Below are 21512 nucleotides of genomic sequence, written 5' to 3'. Positions count from 1 at the left end.
TCAACATTCTATCAAGAAGCGTATATTATACTCACAATAAGCAGCGTATTCTTTCAAACGTATAGCGAAACTAGTTATAGGTTCATCTACATTTTTTGTAATTTTTCTAAATTGAATACTTTCTGCGTGATTATTTTTCGTATTAACAAAGTGTGTAATCAAGGTAATTCGGATTTGTCCAAAATTTCTTATCTCCAGTGTATCAGAAGCAACAAGAAATTTGAGAGCATTGCTGTAAGCCCCGTGCTCATGTGCCCGCGGGCGTAATTAGCATAGTGATCTACCGGTACCTTACTTAATTCGAAAGCCGATTTAAATCGCTCAAAGAAGCTTTCACTTGAATTGAACTCTTGTATCTTGAAAGCAGACAGTTTGTCTGAATCTGAAGTATGCGAAGAATATACTCTATTAGTAAGATGAGCAGCAATATTTGGAAGCATTTGAAAATGCCGTAGTGATTGTTGCAATCCATGCATAGTTCAAGGTTTTTCTTGGTTTTAATTTTCACTTATTTTGAATAATGAAGTAACTTGAAAGCGTTATTAGAATTCACCGCTTCCGATATCAGTTGTTGAATATGCATTTTATATTGTTGGTTGTAATAAAGCAATGACAAGACTTTATTAAAAGATCGATATAAGATTTTATTAATAATCGAAGAGAGACTAAGTAAACAGCGAGCGAGTTTTCATAAAATTGAAAGCAACGTGATAAACAGATAGAAAAATAGAATTTGATACATAACAATATATACGAATGAAAAATAATACAAATTTAAAAAATGTAATCTATATTAATCTTGGATATCATACTCTAAAAATTAAGTTCAACAAATGAATAAAAATATTGACAAAGTAGATGAGACAAAATTTCGGCAAGCCTGTGTCATTTTTTAATTGAAGCTTGTAAAAAACTGAGAATTCATTGCAATTGTGAAGATGAACGACTTATAAACACATGAACTGTTTCCCTTGTGGAAAGCAAATCTCCACCGTTTGTAGACAGCTTTTACTGGTGCTATATTTAGTTAATCTATAATGTTACTTATAAAAGAAATTCTAAAATAGTATTGTAATGAGTAAATTATAATGCCAAAGTATCCAAATCAAAAAATAATATAGTAAATTTTGAAGTCATACGCATAATGTTGCACTTACCTAATCAACGTTGAGCACCGTCTCATCTCAATATTCCCTGCTACAATCGCTATTGACTGCTATGACAATTAGACTTTAATTAATCAATAATAAAATTAATGGGGAAATTATCCAGCAGTAGAGTATGGAACTGATCGAGCAGACGGCACGGTTTGAATTTTTGATAAAATACTTTTGGCTGTTTGTATGTGTGAAGTTGAAACGTGAAACGGAACGGGAAATCGAGAAAGTTGTACTTTTCTTCGTTTTATTCATTATCATACTCGAATATATTAACTATTTCAATATGAAAGTATTATGGAGTCATCATGGGTAGCAGAAGTTACAAAATAAATAATATTCATTGTTCATGCTCAAATGTTTATTATAACATTTCTTTTTTTTTTCCAGCAAGTGATGTTCTACAACTACATTAATTGACTTGCATATTCTTTTCGTGACGTAAAATCGAAATCTTGAGCGAGATTATGAATCCCACATTTTATTAACCGTGCACCATTGTTCAGCTCTGCATGTCTTCGCGTTCCTGAAATTTTACAGAGAAAAGAGCATAATTAAAAAAAAAATTAAATTAACCGAGGAATTTGCGATTGTAATTTGCATACTCATGTGATTTACACCAGTAGCTCGGGCCCCATGTGCAAGGATCTGAACCAAGCATTTGTGGCAAGGCGTTAATGGTGGGAAGTAAGATTGCTGTGTGGAAAAAACAAAGAATGTTCCAATTAAGAATGACTCGTTCGCGCCGTTAAGGCGTATTAGAAATGGCCTGCATAAAAATCAATCCGCAGATGGAACTAATCAAAATAGTTTTCATTCGGCTTATTTTTAATACAACACAAATATATCTGTCGAAAAACTTTGCTATGAGCGTCTCACTTGTATGTAATAAAAAATCAAACCGAAGAATAAGTTTTATAGAATTTGAATGGATTTCGTCCACACTTATTTATTTATTTTTTGTTATCTTCAAAAGTTGTTAACACGCGCGCAACTATTAATTACCGAGAGAAATTTTTTGTCACAAATATTTGTTGCGACAGCTTTCATTAACTACTGATGAGGTGAGCATCGTTTTTTTAGGGTTCTTAAAGAGGAGCTACACATTATGGTAAAATTGATATGTTTGCACGAATACATTTTTTATCAATCAATACTGTCTTGTATGATTCAAGAAGTAAGGATACATGCAATGAAACTATAATTTTAAAAAATATAATAATAGCACATATCGTTCTATTACTTTAGCCACATACAATAAACATAGAAAAAGTTTTGTTCGTTGTTTCGTTGTTTCGTTGTTTCGTTGTTTCTAATAATCTCCTATTCGGTTCCGTAACGGGAAAACTAATCTTTATATCGCAAATGCAAATAATTTAACGTTATAATATGCTAATTGATAATAATCAGAGAAAGGAAATATTGTTATTGTTACTGTGACTTCAAGAACTACGTCCGTGTGTCCATATATACTCTAGGTTGTTTAATATTGAAATTGAATTGAGGAAATACCGTAACCTCTTGAATAGACAAGCATCTGTTGATCGGTAATGTACGCGCCCTATTGCATCTAAATTTAACTTAGTCTATGCTTTAAAAGTACGCACGATGATCTTGGAATTAATTAAAAGAAATTCAACAACTAGGCTCCTTACCGACTGTGACAATCAAGACGTAAAGTGTTAGAAGTTTCATTGCAGTACGATTTTCCATCTTCAGCTTGAACGATTCCGTTTACAACTGCGGAGTAAATTCGTTTTCCTCAGCAATATATACCGCTATCGTGAGCGAGTGGTGTGTCATTAAGGTGACACCTTGATTGCGCAACCTTTTTAGAATCTTACTCGCAGTCAACGACACATTCATGACAGTGCGAATGAGCATTGTATTTTTAACGAAAATGTATTTAAAATATGTTGTTTCTATGAAAGATCTGTGTAGATGAACACGCTGTACAATTATTTTGCTTAATTACCGTTTTTACTTTTCCAACTTCGTCAACTAGAGTTATTACAACGGGAGTCGTATTCTGCGTCGCTGCAAAGTCTACTTTCAGTATCTACTTTGACCAACAAGCTTTAAACACATCTTATTCGTATTTGGGAAGTATTTATATAATTTCAATAAATGCAACATTTATTGGCTCTTGACAAGTAGGACTATACAGAGATTAATCATTAGGTAGATGTAACCCTTCCAATGCGAGAATACAATGAGGAATGATTGACAAATCAAATAATGAAATCGTGAGAGCTGCTGCATGCGGTCCATGCTAATATTACAAATGTAGAGAAAGTAGTAAATTCAATTATAAAGTAATGGCATCTCTGAAAACAGTGTATGCGCGATAAAATAACGAAAATCGTTTTCATAAATTATGAAATTATTTTAACACTAGAGGAAAAAAAATTCGACTAAACAATAAGGATATTTTATCTTGTAAGATATTTAAGGTGACAGCTGTATATTTCAAGGTTTGGCATTGTTTGCGCTGATAAGACAAATACGGACTCTGCCAGTCTTTTTCCATGCCAGATTTTTTTAAAGGCCTCTCTATAACTAAGAAAAACATTAATTTTTAAATATTAGTTTAAATTAGAACAAGTTATTTTGTAAACGTAACATACTGTCTTGATTCCCTTATGATTTGTTTAAATGATAAATTTTGTAATGATGGATCGAAGGGAAATAGTGATAGATGGAAAATCACTTAATTTTAATTGTATTCAGCAACGTTTCGTCAGCACATTTACAGTATTTTCACCTCTTGAGGGTGATTTCTCTCGTAGTCAAATTATTATAGGCTAAAACGAATAAATCGTAGCACAGTCAAAATTAAGTGCTGAAGAGGTCAGCAAATGTGCAATCGAAACGTTGCTGAATACAATTAAAATTAAGTGATTTTCCATCTATCATTATTTCCCTCCGATCCATTATTACAAAATTTATCATTTAAAGTTATTTTGTAAATATTTCTAAGGCGCTGTTGCGCGGTTTCATTAGAGAAAAAGCTGACAAATTATTACCTGACTGTAAGGGTTAATACGGCATTGATATACTGTCGATCGTTGCATTGGCGAGGCGTAAAATTCTTACTTTACGATTCAGCTTGGAAAATAATCGTTTTCACATTTTATGGACTCCAGATAATTGTCAACAGCTTTATTTTTTGACGTTACTTTATGACTTCACTTCCAAATTTTCAGCAAAAGTGATGTCATTTTGCAGAAAATTATTATTTACTATTAATCTCAATTAAACTCATTTATCATTGTTCTGGAATTTCCAAACTTGAATTCAATATATCAGTTTTTATTTTATTACTAGAAATAATATCCACATAGGATTCACAAAATTTTTACAAATCATCGAAAGAACTCGCCGAAATACGAATTGAAAAATTATCCAATTAATACGTGATTCACACTTTTTAAAATATATTATTTATTACATAATCATAGACAATTTGTGATTTATTATACCTTATAAGATTATCAGCATGTATTTGTGTAACATTGAACAAAGAAATGTAAATGAAATCTGGTTTTGTTTTTTATTTAATAATTTTATCATAAATAAATGATACACTTACAATAAAACTTAAAATAATTATTCGTCATATTGTAAAGAAGCAAAAGTAGCAGGAATGAATTTTTTACTTTGACTCTATTGGATTTTATATTCGTATCGAACCTATTTTTTCTTATTTCTGATGTGTTTTTTGATTGTTATAATATGCAGGATTGACAGTCGTCTTCTCAACATTCTATGTAATATATTCGGGTATTAAATGTTGTTAAAATACGATTACAGTAATTGTGATCAATTATTGTATTCGTCATTCTAAATAATCGGTATGGATGCTGCGATACCTGGTTTGTATATGACTAAAAACCAAAAGTACTACAACCGCTAATACATTTCGTTTTCAGTATTGTCACGCATACATACATGCGTACCATTGCTATCAACGTAAACTGTCTTTTCGTGAGCGTTACCGCTAAAAAATGTTTCTCAGGCTTTCTAGAAATTACTATATCATCAAATAGTGAATAACAACATCGTATGTTAAATATAGAAAATGTACATATATTATAACTATTTGTTATTGTCACATGCAGACCTTTCTTTATTTTAAAAAGTTTTCGTCATATACGGTATTGTTTACAATGAAATAAAATTCAATTAAATACATATTTCGAAACTCAATTAAATTCCATTGAAATACATATTTCAAAACATACACTGACAATTAGTGATTATATCTATTCACAAATTCATATCTGGATATTATAGCTTTAATCTGACACACTTCGGCCCACAAATAGTTAAGAGTCTTCATTGTTTATATTTTATATTTATATAGTTTATATTTGTTTGTTCATTTGTTAATAAGTTATTTATATGAATGTGAATTCATTATTTTTATACTTTATTAAATTATATTCGAACCCTTATCTGACGATCTGTTAGCAACGATTGTCTATTTTAATATAAAGTTTATTTCGCTGTTTTTGGATAATTTAAGTAATTATTATTCAACGTATCTCTACTTCGTCATATATTTTACATATATATTCGTAAGTACAGTTTGAATGTATATTTTAAATTTTAGTATTAAAAAAAGAAAACTACTTTCGCAGGATATTTACAAAACTTGTTAAAAAAATGTGATACCCACCATCAAAGTGATAAAAAAAGTTAATTTTGTTTAATAAGATAATAAACTGAAGATAACAGTCAAATTCAACTACACTGTGAAAAAGTATAAAAATGATATCTACGAATATTCAAATTCGTAACATTTATTTATTAGTCATCTCACTTTTAATTTTTAAAATACATAACTCTGTATAAAATGACAAACGTGAACTACAAATTTTAAAACACAGTTCTCAGCCTGTAAAAAATACAACTCAACTGTTTTAAACAATCTACAATTCTTTCTTTAAGAATTTACATAATTATATATTTTGTACAAAATTACATCATTATCTTCAGGTAATACACGCAACTTTTTAACTAAAACACAACTAAAAAAGTTATATTAAAAATGTATTTCTAGTATGGCACTGCATAGATCTAACGAGCATTGACAAGTCAACGAGTACACATTATGTACACAGAACATTAATGAACAAAAATTTATACAGATCATCGTTAGAAGCATATACTTATTTTCGTTACATTTTATAGAACGATGCAAGACAAAATCATTTTTTCCTTCGTCACTTACAAACTACGCCAAAGAAACTGACGCTTTGGCACTTTGAACGAGTAAGATATATAAAAAGAGAGCTAAAAACGAGATGCACCAGTTGTAAAAATAAAAAATAATACGTGAGGTCCAAATATTTTTGATCCAATTAAAAATTTGCAACTTATTTGCTCGCGTCACAAGCTTAATCTCGAATTGACTTTTGTAACAGTTGCATAACTATTCATGATTAAAAAAAAAATGAGTTAAACAATTGACAACTTACATAATTCTTAATTTTGACATTGTTACCAGATCGCTCTTTATCTCAAAAATGTCAGTCAACAGATATAATTAAAACTTAAATAACATAAGCTTTTAAAAATATTAGTAACATTATTCATAAGTAAGTAGTTCTATTCAAATGTATATTTCACTGAACACGTCTGCAGTAGTAGCCAAGTGTTTTGCATTTTTCGCAGAGATGCTGCGGGTGAACTTTGCTTTGATCGCTTACATCCAATCCATCGGGCTTTTCTAAAGGTCTCTAGAATATAAAGTTCAATTTATGTACAATAGATCATCGACAAAAATAATTTTCGTCTTGCTATGTACTCGAATAACTTCGATTATATGTAGAAAAAGGTCATCGAAAAAATATAACAGCAAGTGTGAAATAATCTATAATCTATAATAAATCTTTTAGAAATATTAGACAGTATTTCATATCTTAATATAATCGCATGACGTAAACCATATCGAAAATTAACCGCTTGCATGAATTAATATTGTAATCTTTTATTTTGATGTCTTTTTCCGCAATAATTGAAATAAGATTTACAAATAACTTTTATCGAGAACAACAAAAAATGAAATCCAAAAGCAGCAGTTGAAACTTACACGAAGTTAACAGTTTACCGAGGTTTAAAAGTGAGAGTGAGAAAGAGTGAGAGGGAGAGATGAAGAAAGGGAGAGAGAGCGACGGCGAATCGAGCGGAATTACGGATATAATTAGCTTTAGGCGTTTATGCTTCCAACAAAAATTCGTTTGCTCTCATTTATATACCCCTCTGCTTTATATAATTCGTGCGTGTTTGCACGTGGAACTTACAACCGATGATCGCATCTAAAGATTATTCGCTGAAGTGATTGTTATCTTTAGATAGAATTGTAAGCTACGCAAGTGATTTTCGCGAATGATATTTATACAGCGAATTGAATTAGAAAATCAATTAAAAAAAAGAATGACAAATCAATTTCAAGAATACGAATGTATTCACCTGTTTGTGAGGATAAACGTTAATATGGCATTTGATGCATTCTTGGCCCATGTTGGCCCAGCTATTGCCAGACATCCACTTCCTCTTGCACTTGGGACACTTGTACTCGCCGAAGCAACGCTTTTTACCCTGATACGGCGTCTGACCTTCTCCTTTAGGACGTGCCTGGAACAATTTCTTGTTTTTTTCACAATGAACTATACGCAAATCTGAGCTTATTAACGTAATTATTTATGTAAAAGTAGCTAATGAAACAGAAGCATGGTACGTAAGAAATATTTGTTGGTTAAAAAAAAAATGAAAATTTATTACCAACGCCAATCAACCGTTGCACCCTCATCACCTTGACTCAGAAGTCAACCGTACAAAAAAAATACCTAATGTCGTAAACCGTCCGACCGTCCACAAAAGAGTGGACCCGACAAAAGAAAAAAATTCCACACGTCTCGCGATCAAAATTGGAGCATCTTGCTGGAGAAAGAGAAACTGGTGACGTCACACACATGCACACACGAGTCGTGAATGATGATGCCTTGTTTGTTGCTTCAATTAACGCTCAATTGGAGCGCACGCGCGCATGCGCGAAAAGAGCATCGCACCACGCGCGCTCACGGCATAGATCGACTAGCGTCAAATATACGCATTCAGAGCTGACTCATTGGCGTATACAGTTTTACTTGGAAGTCGTGCGAGAGCACAGCGCGCGAACGGAAACATTATAAAAAGAAGGTCTTAGCTTGATTGTACGTTTTGATAGATATTTTGATCGATGTGGTGGGTTCACCCTTCAAAGTCGTTTGAAAGTAAAAAATCGAGAATTAAATCAAAACAACCATATAGCGATGGCTTCTTATGCAACGACGAGCAGTGTGTTCAATATCAGTCGTGTTCGATGGCATTGCACCAAAATTCGACGATACATGCTTCGTGAGCCAAGCCTTGTCAATTCCGCGGATACACAATAATTTTGCTGATTTCAAAATAATTTGGCTTAACAACAAGACTCCGTCTGTTGATTTGTTCTCAATGTTGTTTAATGCTCTTGAATTATCTTTATCTCTGATTACCACGTGATTCTTCCTCTAAGTTCAAGGACAGTATAAACCATTGTTTTTTTTTGAACTGACGGGAAATCATCTGGCTTTCCGTTTTTCAATGGCATTGAACATGTCAGTATTACTCCGGCCATTAATCAAAAGCGCATCTATTGCAAAAAGCCAAGACATAAGAAACTTACTTTTGGGCAGTCTCTAATGTAATGTCCACTCCTGAAGCAAAGATGACACATGTAACCTGTAGGTGGCCTCTTAATTGGCTTTTTGTCGAGCATACAAAGTTCAGTAAAATGCTCAGTGAGATCGCCGATGCTGTCAGCCAAACTGCTGTCATATTGACATGGTCCCGAAGGACTCATCGCACTGCCTCGTAAATACGACTGATAACTGTTCTGTGAATTCCCATAATTTCCCCATATTCCCGGCAACAATTTACTCTGAAAAATTAATACACATCATTACTTCAACATTGCGTGTAGTCTTTCGAAGTGCGCAGTGTCGAGAGAAAGCATAAAAAACAAAATTTAACGAGTTTTCCGAAAGTTGAATCGCATATGTGTAGCTTACTCTAGTCCCATTGAAATTCTGATCGAAAATATATTTTACAGTAAGTTGTTTAGAAAAGCCTTCCTATGTTGAAAATTTTAAATAAAAAAATTTGTCAAATAAACGATTAAACTTACTATTAAATATACTCATTTGTAAATGTAACAAGATTCACAAATAAGTATATTTAGGATAAGACTGATAATTACATAATTATTTTTTAATTGTTACGTCGTCAAATAATTGTTATATATACCAGTATGTCGGGAAACCCCCGAAATCAACATATCAACTAACAATTGTTAAGTTGTACAAACTTTATGATAAATTTTTAACTAAACAAATATGTACCTGGTCGGCTTGGTTGCGGTCAGTGATAGCGAGATAGAACCAGTTAAGAGTTTGCGGCGAAAATTGTGATTGCTGAGGCGTTTGCTGTTGCTGCTGTAAGGCAGTGAGACTAGTATCCATATGAAGTCGCGGTTCTGCAAGAAGATGATGCTGGTGCAAAAGCTGCTGTTTATGAGGCCGACAGGTCGCCATGCTTCTGAAGCTTTCGGCTCTACCTCATTGGATATCGTTGAATCTGTAAATGTTTTTGAATAATTAGAAATTATGTCATTATCGATGACATTAAAATCGATTAAAATCGATTAAAAATGGAAACAACGGATTCTCGTTGAAGTGATTGTTATTTTTGTGGATACTCGAGTGGTCATGGTCAAAGTTTTTATTAAACAAAGTTTTTGAAGGTTATTTTTCATAAAAAAAAAACAAATATCGTTGCTAATTTAGGTTTGGAAAAGAATAATAATCAGACGAAATCGACAGTGAACATCTGCGGTGGATAAAGGCATGTTTTTCTGAAATCTTTGATCTACAAAAATACTCGTTCTATAACCACTCACTAAAATCACGACCTGTCAGTAAAAGCTAAAACTTAGACGTTCATTTGTCGAATTGGACAACAATTAATGAAATCTTTTCAAGGTGAACTCAAACAACGTCAAAACGATTTCAAATCCTATTAAATCATACTATAGCAGACGTAAACGCTATATAAACAAGATCATTCATATAATAGCATGACACGTTGGTGCTGAAATAAGGGGTGACGAACCACAAGCGCGTGCGGCGTGTCAAGCATGCCGCGCGAGCAGATCCATTCACACATGCTGTAATTCTTAAACTTTTTTTCTTAGATCCACTCGTTTTCTTAAGCCACGCGAGCTTTGTTCGCATTAAAATAAAAAGAAAAATATTTAAAAAGTACTGAGGTTTACACTGAAATATAAAAAAATAATAATTCTCAATCGTTAGCAATAAGTGAAATTCAAGAACAAAAATTCAGCGTGGTCCGATCGAAAAAATTGAACATAAAATTTAATACAAAAAAACTGCAACAATCGCATATCCTAATCAAATTCATTTCTGAAAACTTTACGGTGCTACCACTCATCTGCTGCAAAACAAACTCATATTTCGCGTATTAATTTACGTTCCAAGAATCGAACCTCGCTTCACGCTTGAGATATTGGCCTCTTTGTCTCACTCCTAACTCTCCAGTTTGCATTGGCGCCCACACTCCCACCAAGCATATAATATGTATACAAGAGCGTGAGTGCGTGCTGATTAATCGTGTCCTTTATCGATGGCACGAAAGATGCGTCGCTAGAAAAAATATAACACCACCGGATGTATATACATTGCATATACTTCGGCTCGACGAATCTTTGTGGCTTTTTCTTCTCTGCGTGCACGCTCACAAAACATAGATTTAATTTAAGAGAAATACTTGGAATTGATAGTGGACAAGCGATATTTATATATTTCATCTACTTGCATGTGATTTGAATGTGCAAATACGAAATTATATATCACATTTAATTGTGCAAATTTGTGCAACCAAAAGAAAAAAAAACGTCAATTTGAGAGCGTGTATGTTTTAATCTTGACCTTATGTACGAAAAGATAGACGGGAATTTAAAAAATCGGGGACTGACTATTGAGAGTCCAAACAAAGAATGTCATTGACAGACGAGCGCGTTCGCGTACAACGCTGCACACTTCAATAACGGTAACAGCTTGCAGACGCCAGCAATTCACAAATACGCGAAACCTTTTTTCGCCTTTTCTAACTAACAATTATATCAATCAACGATTTTTCAAACTTGCTGCTGTTGTATACTATCAATTGTATTCAGTCGCTATTTGTTTTTTTTTTCAACGTTTTAGAGAACTTTGTAAAATATAATCATTTACTTAACATAACATTTAGAGAGCTCCTGTTTTTTTATAAACAAAGGAAACGTTACTTTTGCGCACATATGATTTTCGCGAGTGTAAAATCTTTGAAAATTCGTGGCTACTGCGTGCACACGCGATTCCGCGAGTGATTCCCTCAAGCTATTTTCGGTATCCTCACTATTTGCCTTATTACTCGTTGAGCGTTTTCACGCATCGAACTTTCGAAGAACATCGAATAACAAGAAAACTCACTGTGTTGATTTCTCGACGTACACACGTAACTCCACGTTAGATTTAACACTTTGTAAGAAATTCCTATTTAAAACTTCACTTTTTTTGCAGAAACAATACACGCACAAACACACGCAAAACATGTAAATATTCGTACTTGTCATCCCATCCTATTGAAAATGAAAGGTTCTCCAGACGATCGTCAATGACAGATCGCGAGTTGGAACTTGCACTGCACGCACATACGCACGCTACGACGAAAACGAGACGAATACAAGCATAAAGAGCGAGCGAGTCGTGGCGGGCTGCAGAGACGCCCGTAATGGCAAAGACCCCCGCCATGTGGTGCGTTTAGTCTATTTCAGCTTCCTAATTCTCTCCTCTCTCTCTCTCTCTCTCTCTACTTCTCTCTCTCTCTCTCACTCCCTCTCGTTCTGCTTCTTTTTTCCAAAAGACTGCGGTTTTATAACTTACACCGCGTTTGGCTTGCGACTTTAAAATACCGCGCTTGTAATGAAATGCGCCTAGGCATTTTTGTAGAAGTGAGTTTATTATCGAAAAAAAAATTATTTTTAGACAATATTACTCTTAGAAATGGCGTGTATGAATGTGTTATTTGACCAATGAGATTAGAAGAAAGCACGATCTTAGCCATTGTTATTGTTGTTTGTTTTGAAAGGTTCACGATACATAGATAAAATTTTATAGCTAAAGAAAAATTGAGATACAAATTTTGTTATAATTTTTTTTTCGTTTGATACTATAATGTATTGAGAACTTTAATTATTATTACAAAGTGAATTTTTGTTTCGTTTGATAAAAAGCAAATTACACATTGAATACATCAACTGAACGGAATCACAATGCGAACGAAGTTTATCGCATTATTATATAGACTGACTGCTCAGTCGGTATCGGTATACGAAAAAGCGCGTTTGAACTTTCATTCTTAGAACCGTGCAAAAATACATTTTTTGACAGAAAAAACTGTCATTATGATTACGTAAAAGAGCACGAGCGCGTAGTAGCGAACATGTCAAAGCTTCGAGCAACAGCTGAGCATCCAAAATTTGCCAAGTCTTGCCTGTCATCGGACATTCTATCATTAGATCATTCCACAAAGTGTGGCTTGGCGTAAAGAAAAAAAAAACAAAAAATAAGGTACAAAAACGTCACGCCGCTCTTTAATATACACAAGTGCTACTCGTCACGCGTGTTTTTCTGCCGCTGTACAAGAGACGTGCGAGAGCCCAACCGACTTCATTGACTTCCCGTAAACCGAAATATATACGCACGCGTATGGCCGAGCTGAGATTTGGTGCGCGTTGGGGAAAACAAGACGAGTTGGAGGAAAGACTGGAATACATCGCCAGTTGTACCTCGTTGAGATCTAAACATTTACATGGCTCAGTCGTGTAACGTTTGATGTTTGCTCGTGTCTCACTTGAAATAGCAATCTACTTAAAAAATGCCGCTGTTAAAAAGGTTGTAATAAACATGTTTACCGTTTTACTAGGGTGTCGCTATTTTTTTCATTCCCCGATACACACGACTAATACGTTCCGATAATAAAAATAATTATTAGCGACAGTATTCATTTGTCGACAATAAATATTGAAATTGAAGCTGTAATAAATTCAAGTAGATAGAAAACTAACGAACTCTAGATCGCAGATGCTGAGAGAGCGGGCGATCTAACGCCGATGCGCTGACTCGTCTTGGCTTCGTTTATTGTTTGTTATATGCGTCATCTTTTTTACAGGAACAAGAATTTCATTAGATGAAAACAGGAATGTTTTAGTTATCAGCAAGTGTTTTTAAAAAAAAGTTGATGAAATTATTCACAAATAAATTTATTTTCATTAACTGCCGCGTGAAGTAAATGTTATTAAAACTATTTTAAAAAAAAGTTCATTCCGATGGGTTCAATGGTCACCGACATATTTACTTTAAAAAAAAGGGGCAATTTGAATTTAAATGTCAATAACTTTTGAAAGAATTAACATATGTAGCAAGTATGATGAAAATCGATGGTGTCAAGGTAAAAAAGGTGGTCGAAACTATTTACACTGTCCCCACGTTTAAAAGTCGAACGGAATTTAGAGGGCAGTACACGCGACGAAAAACCCCGCGAAAGAACAAAAGTAGGTCAGTAAGAGCCGCGTGTATCTCGAGCTTTCATTTAAAGTCAGCCGTTGAATAAATGAAGGTAAGAAAGCTGCGCAGGAAGCATCGGCAATGTCGAATATCGCAATTCCAACTTAGCCTTAAAGCTCTTGAAAGTTTTCGACACACGCACAGTGATCATTGCCTAATAATTACTCTATCAACTGCGTGGTACGATCCGGAAATCGTTCCGGTGCACGGAAGCATGACTGCGCGCACCGCATCCTCAATGACACGCGAGCGCTCAATTAAAACAAGCCCGAAAATCATTAAAAACGAATTGTTAATTGTACGCTCGTCGTTGTTTTTTGTTTTTTGTTTTTGTACTTCTATCTCTCACCCATCGATTCTCCCGAGCGAGCTCCACGGAGGAGCAAAACAATGTGGACGTTACCAATCCTTTATCAGCGGCGTTATCCTGCGCTCGAACGACTTTGAACTTGAACAAAGTGCGAGCACCAGTCAAGGGTAAGCACGCGAAGCGCCTCACGGCCATCGCCAGTTTAGCACCCTGCCAACTGTTCTATATATAAAAGCATCCTGATGCCGATACGATCGTCCTTATAAAGTTGAAGGTACGTAATTGCCTCCTTCGGTCCGGATCGCGTCCTCTTTAACATTCAGCCTAATTGGACTTCATTAAAGTGACATTATTTTAGTTTCATTTTTTCTTTATCTGATTTAGAACACTTTGATGCTTCAAGTTTAACGGGGATAGAGAAGTTATCATCGTGAACATCTTTTCATCGTGAATTACTTGGTAAATGCTTTTTTTCTTCTTTTTAAGGCTCAAAATATCAATTAAAGTCCCTAAAAAGGCCGCGTCATAATTTAGCGCTTATTGTAGTTTACGAGAAGGTAAGACTTGAAATCATTATTTATGATCATTTGAAGTGCAAATTTAATCGACGAATTCTTACTCCTAAGCTTCCATTACTCGAATTTCCACCTTTAAATATTTATATAAGTTAAACTACATTTTGTTTGCGAATAATGAAACTAAATCCACTATTTTTAACTAATTTTAATCTTAATTTTTACATTTTCCCTATTCTTTCAATAACTAGTCTCAATATATGATTTACCTAACCAATTGAACCCTATAAATTATAGGATTATTACTGGATGTACCCGTATTAAGCTGTCCCATTCATACAGATCGTTGCATTTGGAAATTTAGTTATTTTATTGTTAACAGTACAAGTGGTTTTCTCCGATGATTATTCAAATAAAATTCCCAGGGAATCGCCTGGTATTGACTAGTGTCAAGTCTCAAAATATCAATTATAGACCTTAAAAAGTCCCATTAACCGTAACACCTTATTTTTTGTTGGTTTACCGCGCTTTTCTTAGACTGAACACAAATAATTTTTGAAAGGCTCATTTTTTTCCTTTACATCAGTACTCCGGATTACGTGAAGGATTTTCCAAAATAGTGAATTTTACCACTTTTTTAAAGAATTTTATCGAATGCATCCAAAAAACAAAACTGATAAAACTTTGTAAAAGTTCTCATAACATTGGTGAAATGAGCTATTTCGGAAAATCCTTCTCTTAATTCGGAGTATTAATTTAAAGCAAGAAAATGAGCTCTTTAAAAATGATTTTCGTTCACTCGAACATTCAGAGAAGTGTGGCAAATCCAATTTTTTTAACAAATTAACGTGTGACGGTTCAGAGGATTTTCCTAGGGCCCTACATCAAACCTTGGGATTTGGAAAGAAAAGAAAAAGAAAGCATTTACCGAGATACTTGAAGATGTAAAAACGTTGAAGCCGATAACTTTATTAAATTTTTAGACCACGGTAAAGAAATCTTATAATTTTCACTCTTTAACACCAGCTGGTCACCTTCAGTAAAATATAAAAAGTAAAAGTTTAAAGTACACTATCGTAGCGTTTCGTGAGCTTTCATGAAATCGTAAAACATCGACAAAAGCGATGAAACGGTTGAAAATTCCAACAAATCTATTATAATTGTTAGTTGACAGAGGGGGAAACAAGCGACGTCCCGATTGAGCGTCATCCGTTACACAAATACGTAACGCGGAAAGGCATTAAAGTTCAAAAATAGGCCATCGCAACGCGAGCATTCCCTGAGTAATTAGTAGCCAAAGTTGACTCTCGAAACGTACAAAAGAAGAAAAAAAAATCCAGACACGAAAGGAGTACACAAGCCGCGTTCGACCTTGAGATTCCAGCCGATGACACCGACCGAAGCAAGGGTTGGAAACTCAGGACACGCACATCCAAAGCGACTTATGTTTTGTCTTTGCCGTTCACGTGTATTTTTGTTCTGCCATGTCGCACTCGTAGTTGCCTTTGGCGCATTATAATTCCAATCGATTAAACTACATCATTGCGAGTTAATTTGCATCGTTTTCTTGGCGTGTTAGCGAAGAACAAGCAACAGCACTTGGCCTCTTTATTTTTGTACGCCCTATACCAGCTAAGACGCTTTGTTGACATGTGTGCTTCTCAGGTCTGTGCAATGAAACGTGAGTGCCTTATATATATATTACGTCGAACGTGCGCTTCCGCCGTTTCTATTTATAAAGCCGGTGAAGTTTATCTAAACGGCGGAACAAAGTGTGCCCGAGACTTAGGATCGACGCTCGTGACTGGTAGTCGAAATTCATTTCGTTTGGAATTAATTACGCTGGATACACGACGTTATCGTGCTGCGAATCAGTGCTGAATCGTGAACGTTTTTTTTTCTTCGCCATTCTTACAGAAAATGTCATTGCAATGTACTGTTCAAAAAGGAGACGAAAATCAGCCAAGTTTGTCTATCGAGATCGTGATCCTCGAGCGAAAGTCTATTTTAATTGTTCCGGCCGGAAGCCCTCGAAAACTTTCGGACACATTGAGCTCGCGCAAACGAGAAAATCAGACCGTGTATATTGCTGCGACGACCTTTACCTTTGCCTCAAAAACTTTCTTCCGAAGTTTTATCGATTTTGATCGTTAAGACTGTGTCGTGGTGCGGACGCTGCTCCGAACGAGCGAGCGTTTCTGGGCTAAGCTCACCGAAGGGGCGTAGGAAAATCGGAGACAACGACGAGTTAGAACATAGTTGCATATACAAGAGTCAGCGGCTGTACTTCAGCCGAGACGAGGTTGCGTATAGGTCGATACTCGTGACATCGATGACAGACCATGGGGCTCGTCTCGATCTTTCTGCCCCTGTGCAGCTATTAGGCATGTATGCGGCGCGCGCGAGAGGGGGGAAAAGGCGAACGCAACGGTTTCCTTACACAGCTAGTCCGGAAAAAGGCGATCGCGCGCTTAGCGAGCGTTGCCTCGCGATTCGTCGCAGGCGCAAGCGAGACGGTCGGCGGGTAGGTAGGAGCTGCGCCACGGCGGACGTGTCCTCGAAGATCGGTCGAGCTCTTCTCCGAGCGAATCACTGGCGAGAAGCAGCGCAGGTGACACGTCGACGGCTCGGCAGCGCGATCGCGCAGCGAGCAGCGCCGCGCTGTAAGTCGCGCATGGAGCACAAAGAGGGCGGCGCAGCTATAAGAGCGAGAAGGGGGTGGCGGCTGGCTCTACGTAGCGGCGGAGAGGGGGCGACGTCGCGCGGCCCCGCACAATCGATACATCAAGCCTTTGCGCGTTTCTGTATTTTTGCCATGGAGAACGGCGAGAGAGAGAGAGAGAGAGAGAGAGAGAGAGAGAGCGCGCGAGCCGCGACGAAAACGGCGCTAGTCTGTCGCGGCAGCCCCTGCTGTCGATGCGTCGCCGATCGAGTGCTTACCCTCTTGGCATTCCTCGCTGTGGCTCGCTTTCTTGGCCGGCCGACGGGCGACTCGTCTTCTTTCTGGCTCGTTAATCGCGATGCTGCCATTTACGCGTTTCCCCGCGGAATTAGTGCGACGGTGGTTTTCGTCGCGCCGCGTGCTATCGCCGCAATAGTATCCGATAGAAGCCTCGCTTCGTTCCGTCGTTGCTAGATAAAACGCTACGGGAATCGTGATTCGAGTACAGCGCAGTACAGTGCGGGAAAGTAGATAGAGGCACTAGGGACGACGATCTCTTTGTCGAACGCGTCAGCTACGATATTTTTCAAAGCGACCCGTGGAGAGCGCCAATCCGAGCGTGCGGCAAAGTCGTACTTGCCGCACGGCGCGTTCAAAACAGCGTTTCACGTTGACTTTCGGCCCGAAACTGACGCGTGTAGGCGGAAATCGCGATGGTTTTTGGCGTCGCGCACCCTGCCTGAAATAAAAACAAAACAAAACAAAACAAAACAACGACAACGACAATTAGAGGTTTCGTTCGATTCTCGAGTCACGATGCCAGAAATTACCCAAGTGTGTCAGCGTAAACAAACAAACAACAAATTAACCTACAATTCGATTTGTCATAGACGCGCGGCTTTACTTGCAAACGATTAAGTGGCACGCGACGCACTGAACTATCGATGCGAATAATATCAACTTGGCGATCGTGGATGACATCGCCATCTCCAATTGTATACTCATAAATTTCTGCAAATGTCGACAAAGCTTTTTCTTCATTTTTTTTTAAGTGAATAAGGTGCAACGTCGAGAATCATGGAGAAGTACGAAAACATCGAGGTGGTCGGCGAGGGCAGCTACGGGATCGTGATGAAGTGCCGACACAAGGAGACCGGCCAGGTCGTAGCCATCAAAAAGTTCCTCGAATCCGTGGATAACGTGCACGTGAGAAAGTTGGCCTTTCGCGAAATTCGCATGCTCAAGGTAATGTGCATCACGCGTGCTCGACAATGCACGTCCACCGCGCCTCGCTTCGAACGGCTTTTCTCCTGCCGCTCCTGTCCGATGAGCTTCCTCGCTCTGCTTTTCACGACGCGCTGCCCGCGATTTTCCGATTGTTTCGCGCGGGCGATTGCCCACCGAACTCTACGAGGGGGCAAATCGATGCATCCCGTGACTTGACAGTTTCGCAAGAGGACGGGTGGAACAAGCGAGAGAGTTTGGCTAAAGGGAGACAACTGTCGTATGATTGCAGAGACTGAGGCACGAGAATCTCGTGAGTTTGATCGAAGTCTTCAGGCGGAAAAAGCGCTTCTACCTCGTTTTCGAGTATCTGGATCACACGATTCTCGACGAGCTCGAGGCGCTCGGCGGCGGCCTCGGCTTCGAACTTTCCCGTCGCCATATTTTCCAAGTGCTCCGTGGACTCAACTTCTGTCACGGCAATCACGTAAGCACCGCGCGAAAGTCGCTTCCGCTGGCGCTCACCGTTCGCCGCTCGCGGACAGCCCGACGACGGTGCGCGCGATCGTTCCGCACACGGAGCACTGCCTTGAATCGATTGCCGGCGAGCCAGGCCACGCCGCTGTGCGCGATAGCCCGGGTGCGAAGCCATCGCGTGCACGACGGTCGGCCGGCCGTCGCGGCGAGCAGCGCCAGCGCCAGCGACAGAGAGGAGAGAGAGAGAGAGAGAGAGAGAGGGGGGGGGCTGACGAACAACGGGCGCAGATAATGCACCGCGACGTGAAGCCGGAGAACGTGCTGGTGTCGCCGAACGGCGTGATCAAGCTCTGCGACTTTGGGTTCGCGCGCATGGTGAGCGGGGCCAACGAGTCGTGCACGGACTACGTGGCGACCAGGTGGTACCGGGCGCCGGAGCTGCTGGTCGGCGACCCGCGCTACGGCCGCGCCGTCGACACCTGGGCCGCGGGCTGCCTCTACGCCGAGATGCTGAGCGGCGAGCCGCTGTTCCCCGGCGACAGCGACGTGGACCAGCTGTTCCGCATCACGAGGCTGCTGGGTGAGTGGGCCCGGCGGGCCGGCCGCGAGAGCGCCCCGATAACCGGCGACTGCACTCGCGCAGGCGGCCTGTGCGCCCGGCACCAGGCCCTGGTGGGCCGCGGCGCGCGCAGGCCCGGCGCCGAGGGCCCGGCGCCCGCGGGCGGCAGCGCCGGCGGGCCGCGCTCGCTGCGCGCGCTGCTGCCCGGCTGCGGCGCCGCCGGCCTGGACTTCCTCTCGCAGTGCCTGCGCATGGACCCGGACGCGCGGCCCAGCTGCGCCCAGCTCGCGCAGCACCCGCTCTTCATGCAGGACGGCTTCGCCGACAAGTTCCTGCTGGAGCTGCGCGAGCAGCTGGCCAAGGAGGCGGCCGGCAAGCCGCTGCTGCGGCTGCGCCGGGACGAGGAGCGCCGCCTCAGCGTGCTGTCGCTCGACGAGCCGCCCGCCCGGCCCGGCGCCGGGCCCGCCAGGTAGGCGCCGCGCGCCGCCCGCCCCGCTCGCCGTCCGCCGCCCGGCTCGCCGTCCGCTGCGTGTTCGCAGGTGGCGCATGCGGCTCGCCAGGGACGCGTCGCTCGGCGCCGACGGGCCGGCCCCCGACGACCAGCGCCCGCAGCCGCAGCCACAGCCACAGCCGCAGCGCCAGCGCCAGCCCCAGCCCCAGCCCCAGCCCCAGCCCCAGAGCCACCTGTCACGGCCGCGCGAGCTCTGCCTCATCGGGCCGGTCAGCGTCGCGCCGAACGCCACCTACATTCGGCGCCTCGAGCACCGGGGCCTGCTGCCGGCCCTCGAGCCCGGTGCCGCCCGCGGCAGGGCCCCCTTCGCTCTGCCGGCCCTGTCGTCGTCCTCGTCCTCGTCGTCGAGGCAGCCCGCCGGCAAGAGCCTGGGCAGCAAGCGCACCAAGCTCGATCCGCTGTCGTCCCACGTGCTCGGCTGACGGCACCTCTCCAACGGCGGATCCTAGTCGGGCGTCGGCCTTCGCCTCTCCCTTCCTTCGTTGGGCGCGTCGTTCAGCGTTTTCGATCGTTTTCCCCGCGCCGCTGTTTCGGCAAGCTGCCATTTCCTTCGGTTGCGTGTCAAACTCACTCGTCGAGTACTTTCTGTGTATTTCATTGTCGCGACGCGTCGATTCAACTTTATATCGGTACAACGATGTGATAAATTTAGCTGTAAGGTTGATTGTTAGGTGATCTACGTATGCAATGAATTTCGAATAGCTTCGACGGGAGTCTAGCGTAAAGAAAAATTGATCAAATTCGCTGAATCAATGCGCTCCAACATTTCGACACCTAGCATGCTATAATCCATCTGTAAATTATTGATTACTCGCAAAGCTCATTTTGTAAATACACCGAATGTAAATTAACGTTAGGATGTTAGTGGCTGCAGCCAAATAAAATGTATTTTAACTTCTCGTCGTTGAGAGTTTAATCTACAGAGTTTAACGTTCGTGTGTAGAAGGCAAAAAGTGAAAATTTATAAATAGATGTATGTATAATTCAAAATTCGATTAAATTGTTTATAAACCAAAAAATTGCGGTAGCTTTAGCTGCTTGCACCTCGCACCCTCCTAAGTTTTTCGCGTCTTATGCAGTGTTCAAGATTAATTAAACTATTTGAAAGAATTGAATTGGAATTATATAAATATAACATAAATATTTTATTTAAAAAGTTCTAATTTCTAAGCAGCTTGGAAGACTTAGTTATAATTAAATACCCTACTAATGCTTAATATATAAAAATAGTTGTTAACGAGTGTAGTTCTCTTTGTAGATGAATTCACTTTTATTATTGAGACTTTTACATTCCTTATACCCAAATATTCAAATAAGAACCATTCGTTTTATTAAATTCATTTTATAATTTCTGATCAATCTTCAAGTTTTCATTCTCAATTGA

General features: G+C 39.4%; 2 protein-coding genes and 1 long non-coding RNA gene across 8 annotated transcripts; 1 reads left to right on the top strand and 2 right to left on the bottom strand.

The window, feature by feature from the left end:
* Positions 1 to 1503: 1503 nt before the first annotated feature.
* Positions 1504 to 2965, bottom strand: LOC131672774 (uncharacterized). The gene is made up of 3 exons (XR_009302660.1): positions 2813 to 2965; positions 1763 to 1853; positions 1504 to 1683 (listed from the first exon to the last, which is right to left on the bottom strand). It is a non-coding gene; the product is annotated as an uncharacterized LOC131672774 (long non-coding RNA).
* A 1686-nt stretch (positions 2966 to 4651) lies between these two features.
* On the bottom strand, positions 4652 to 17770 carry LOC131672763 (zinc finger CCHC domain-containing protein 24-like). 5 transcript variants are annotated; one of them, XM_058950205.1, is made up of 6 exons: positions 11871 to 12058; positions 11735 to 11782; positions 9587 to 9821; positions 8872 to 9126; positions 7635 to 7811; positions 4652 to 6901 (listed from the first exon to the last, which is right to left on the bottom strand). In XM_058950205.1, the coding sequence occupies exons 3-6, from the start codon at positions 9776 to 9778 to the stop codon at positions 6788 to 6790; spliced, it is 738 nt and encodes a 245-aa protein (XP_058806188.1). In that variant the 5' UTR covers positions 9779 to 9821; positions 11735 to 11782; positions 11871 to 12058; the 3' UTR covers positions 4652 to 6787. The 5 variants fall into 5 exon arrangements, with proteins under 5 accessions (XP_058806188.1, XP_058806189.1, XP_058806187.1 ...); XM_058950206.1 differs by lacking the exons at positions 11735 to 11782; positions 11871 to 12058 and adding an exon at positions 17636 to 17770; XM_058950204.1 differs by having other exon boundaries at positions 11735 to 12058.
* LOC131672762 (cyclin-dependent kinase-like 1) lies at positions 17344 to 21269 on the top strand. 2 transcript variants are annotated; one of them, XM_058950202.1, is made up of 5 exons: positions 17344 to 17358; positions 18410 to 18602; positions 18874 to 19068; positions 19347 to 20086; positions 20157 to 21269. In XM_058950202.1, the coding sequence occupies exons 2-5, from the start codon at positions 18435 to 18437 to the stop codon at positions 20548 to 20550; spliced, it is 1497 nt and encodes a 498-aa protein (XP_058806185.1). In that variant the 5' UTR covers positions 17344 to 17358; positions 18410 to 18434; the 3' UTR covers positions 20551 to 21269. The 2 variants fall into 2 exon arrangements, with proteins under 2 accessions (XP_058806185.1, XP_058806186.1); XM_058950203.1 differs by lacking the exon at positions 17344 to 17358 and having other exon boundaries at positions 18431 to 18602; positions 19347 to 19638; positions 19702 to 20086; positions 20157 to 21268.
* The last annotated feature ends 243 nt before the right edge of the window (positions 21270 to 21512 follow it).

This window comes from Phymastichus coffea, unplaced genomic scaffold, assembly GCF_024137745.1.
Source record: "Phymastichus coffea isolate CEN01 unplaced genomic scaffold, Cenicafe_Pcof_1.1 PCOF00158, whole genome shotgun sequence".
NCBI classification, from domain to species: Eukaryota; Metazoa; Arthropoda; class Insecta; order Hymenoptera; family Eulophidae; genus Phymastichus; species Phymastichus coffea.
Note: the sequence above shows the minus strand (reverse complement) of the source record. Positions and strands in the feature narration are given on the sequence as shown.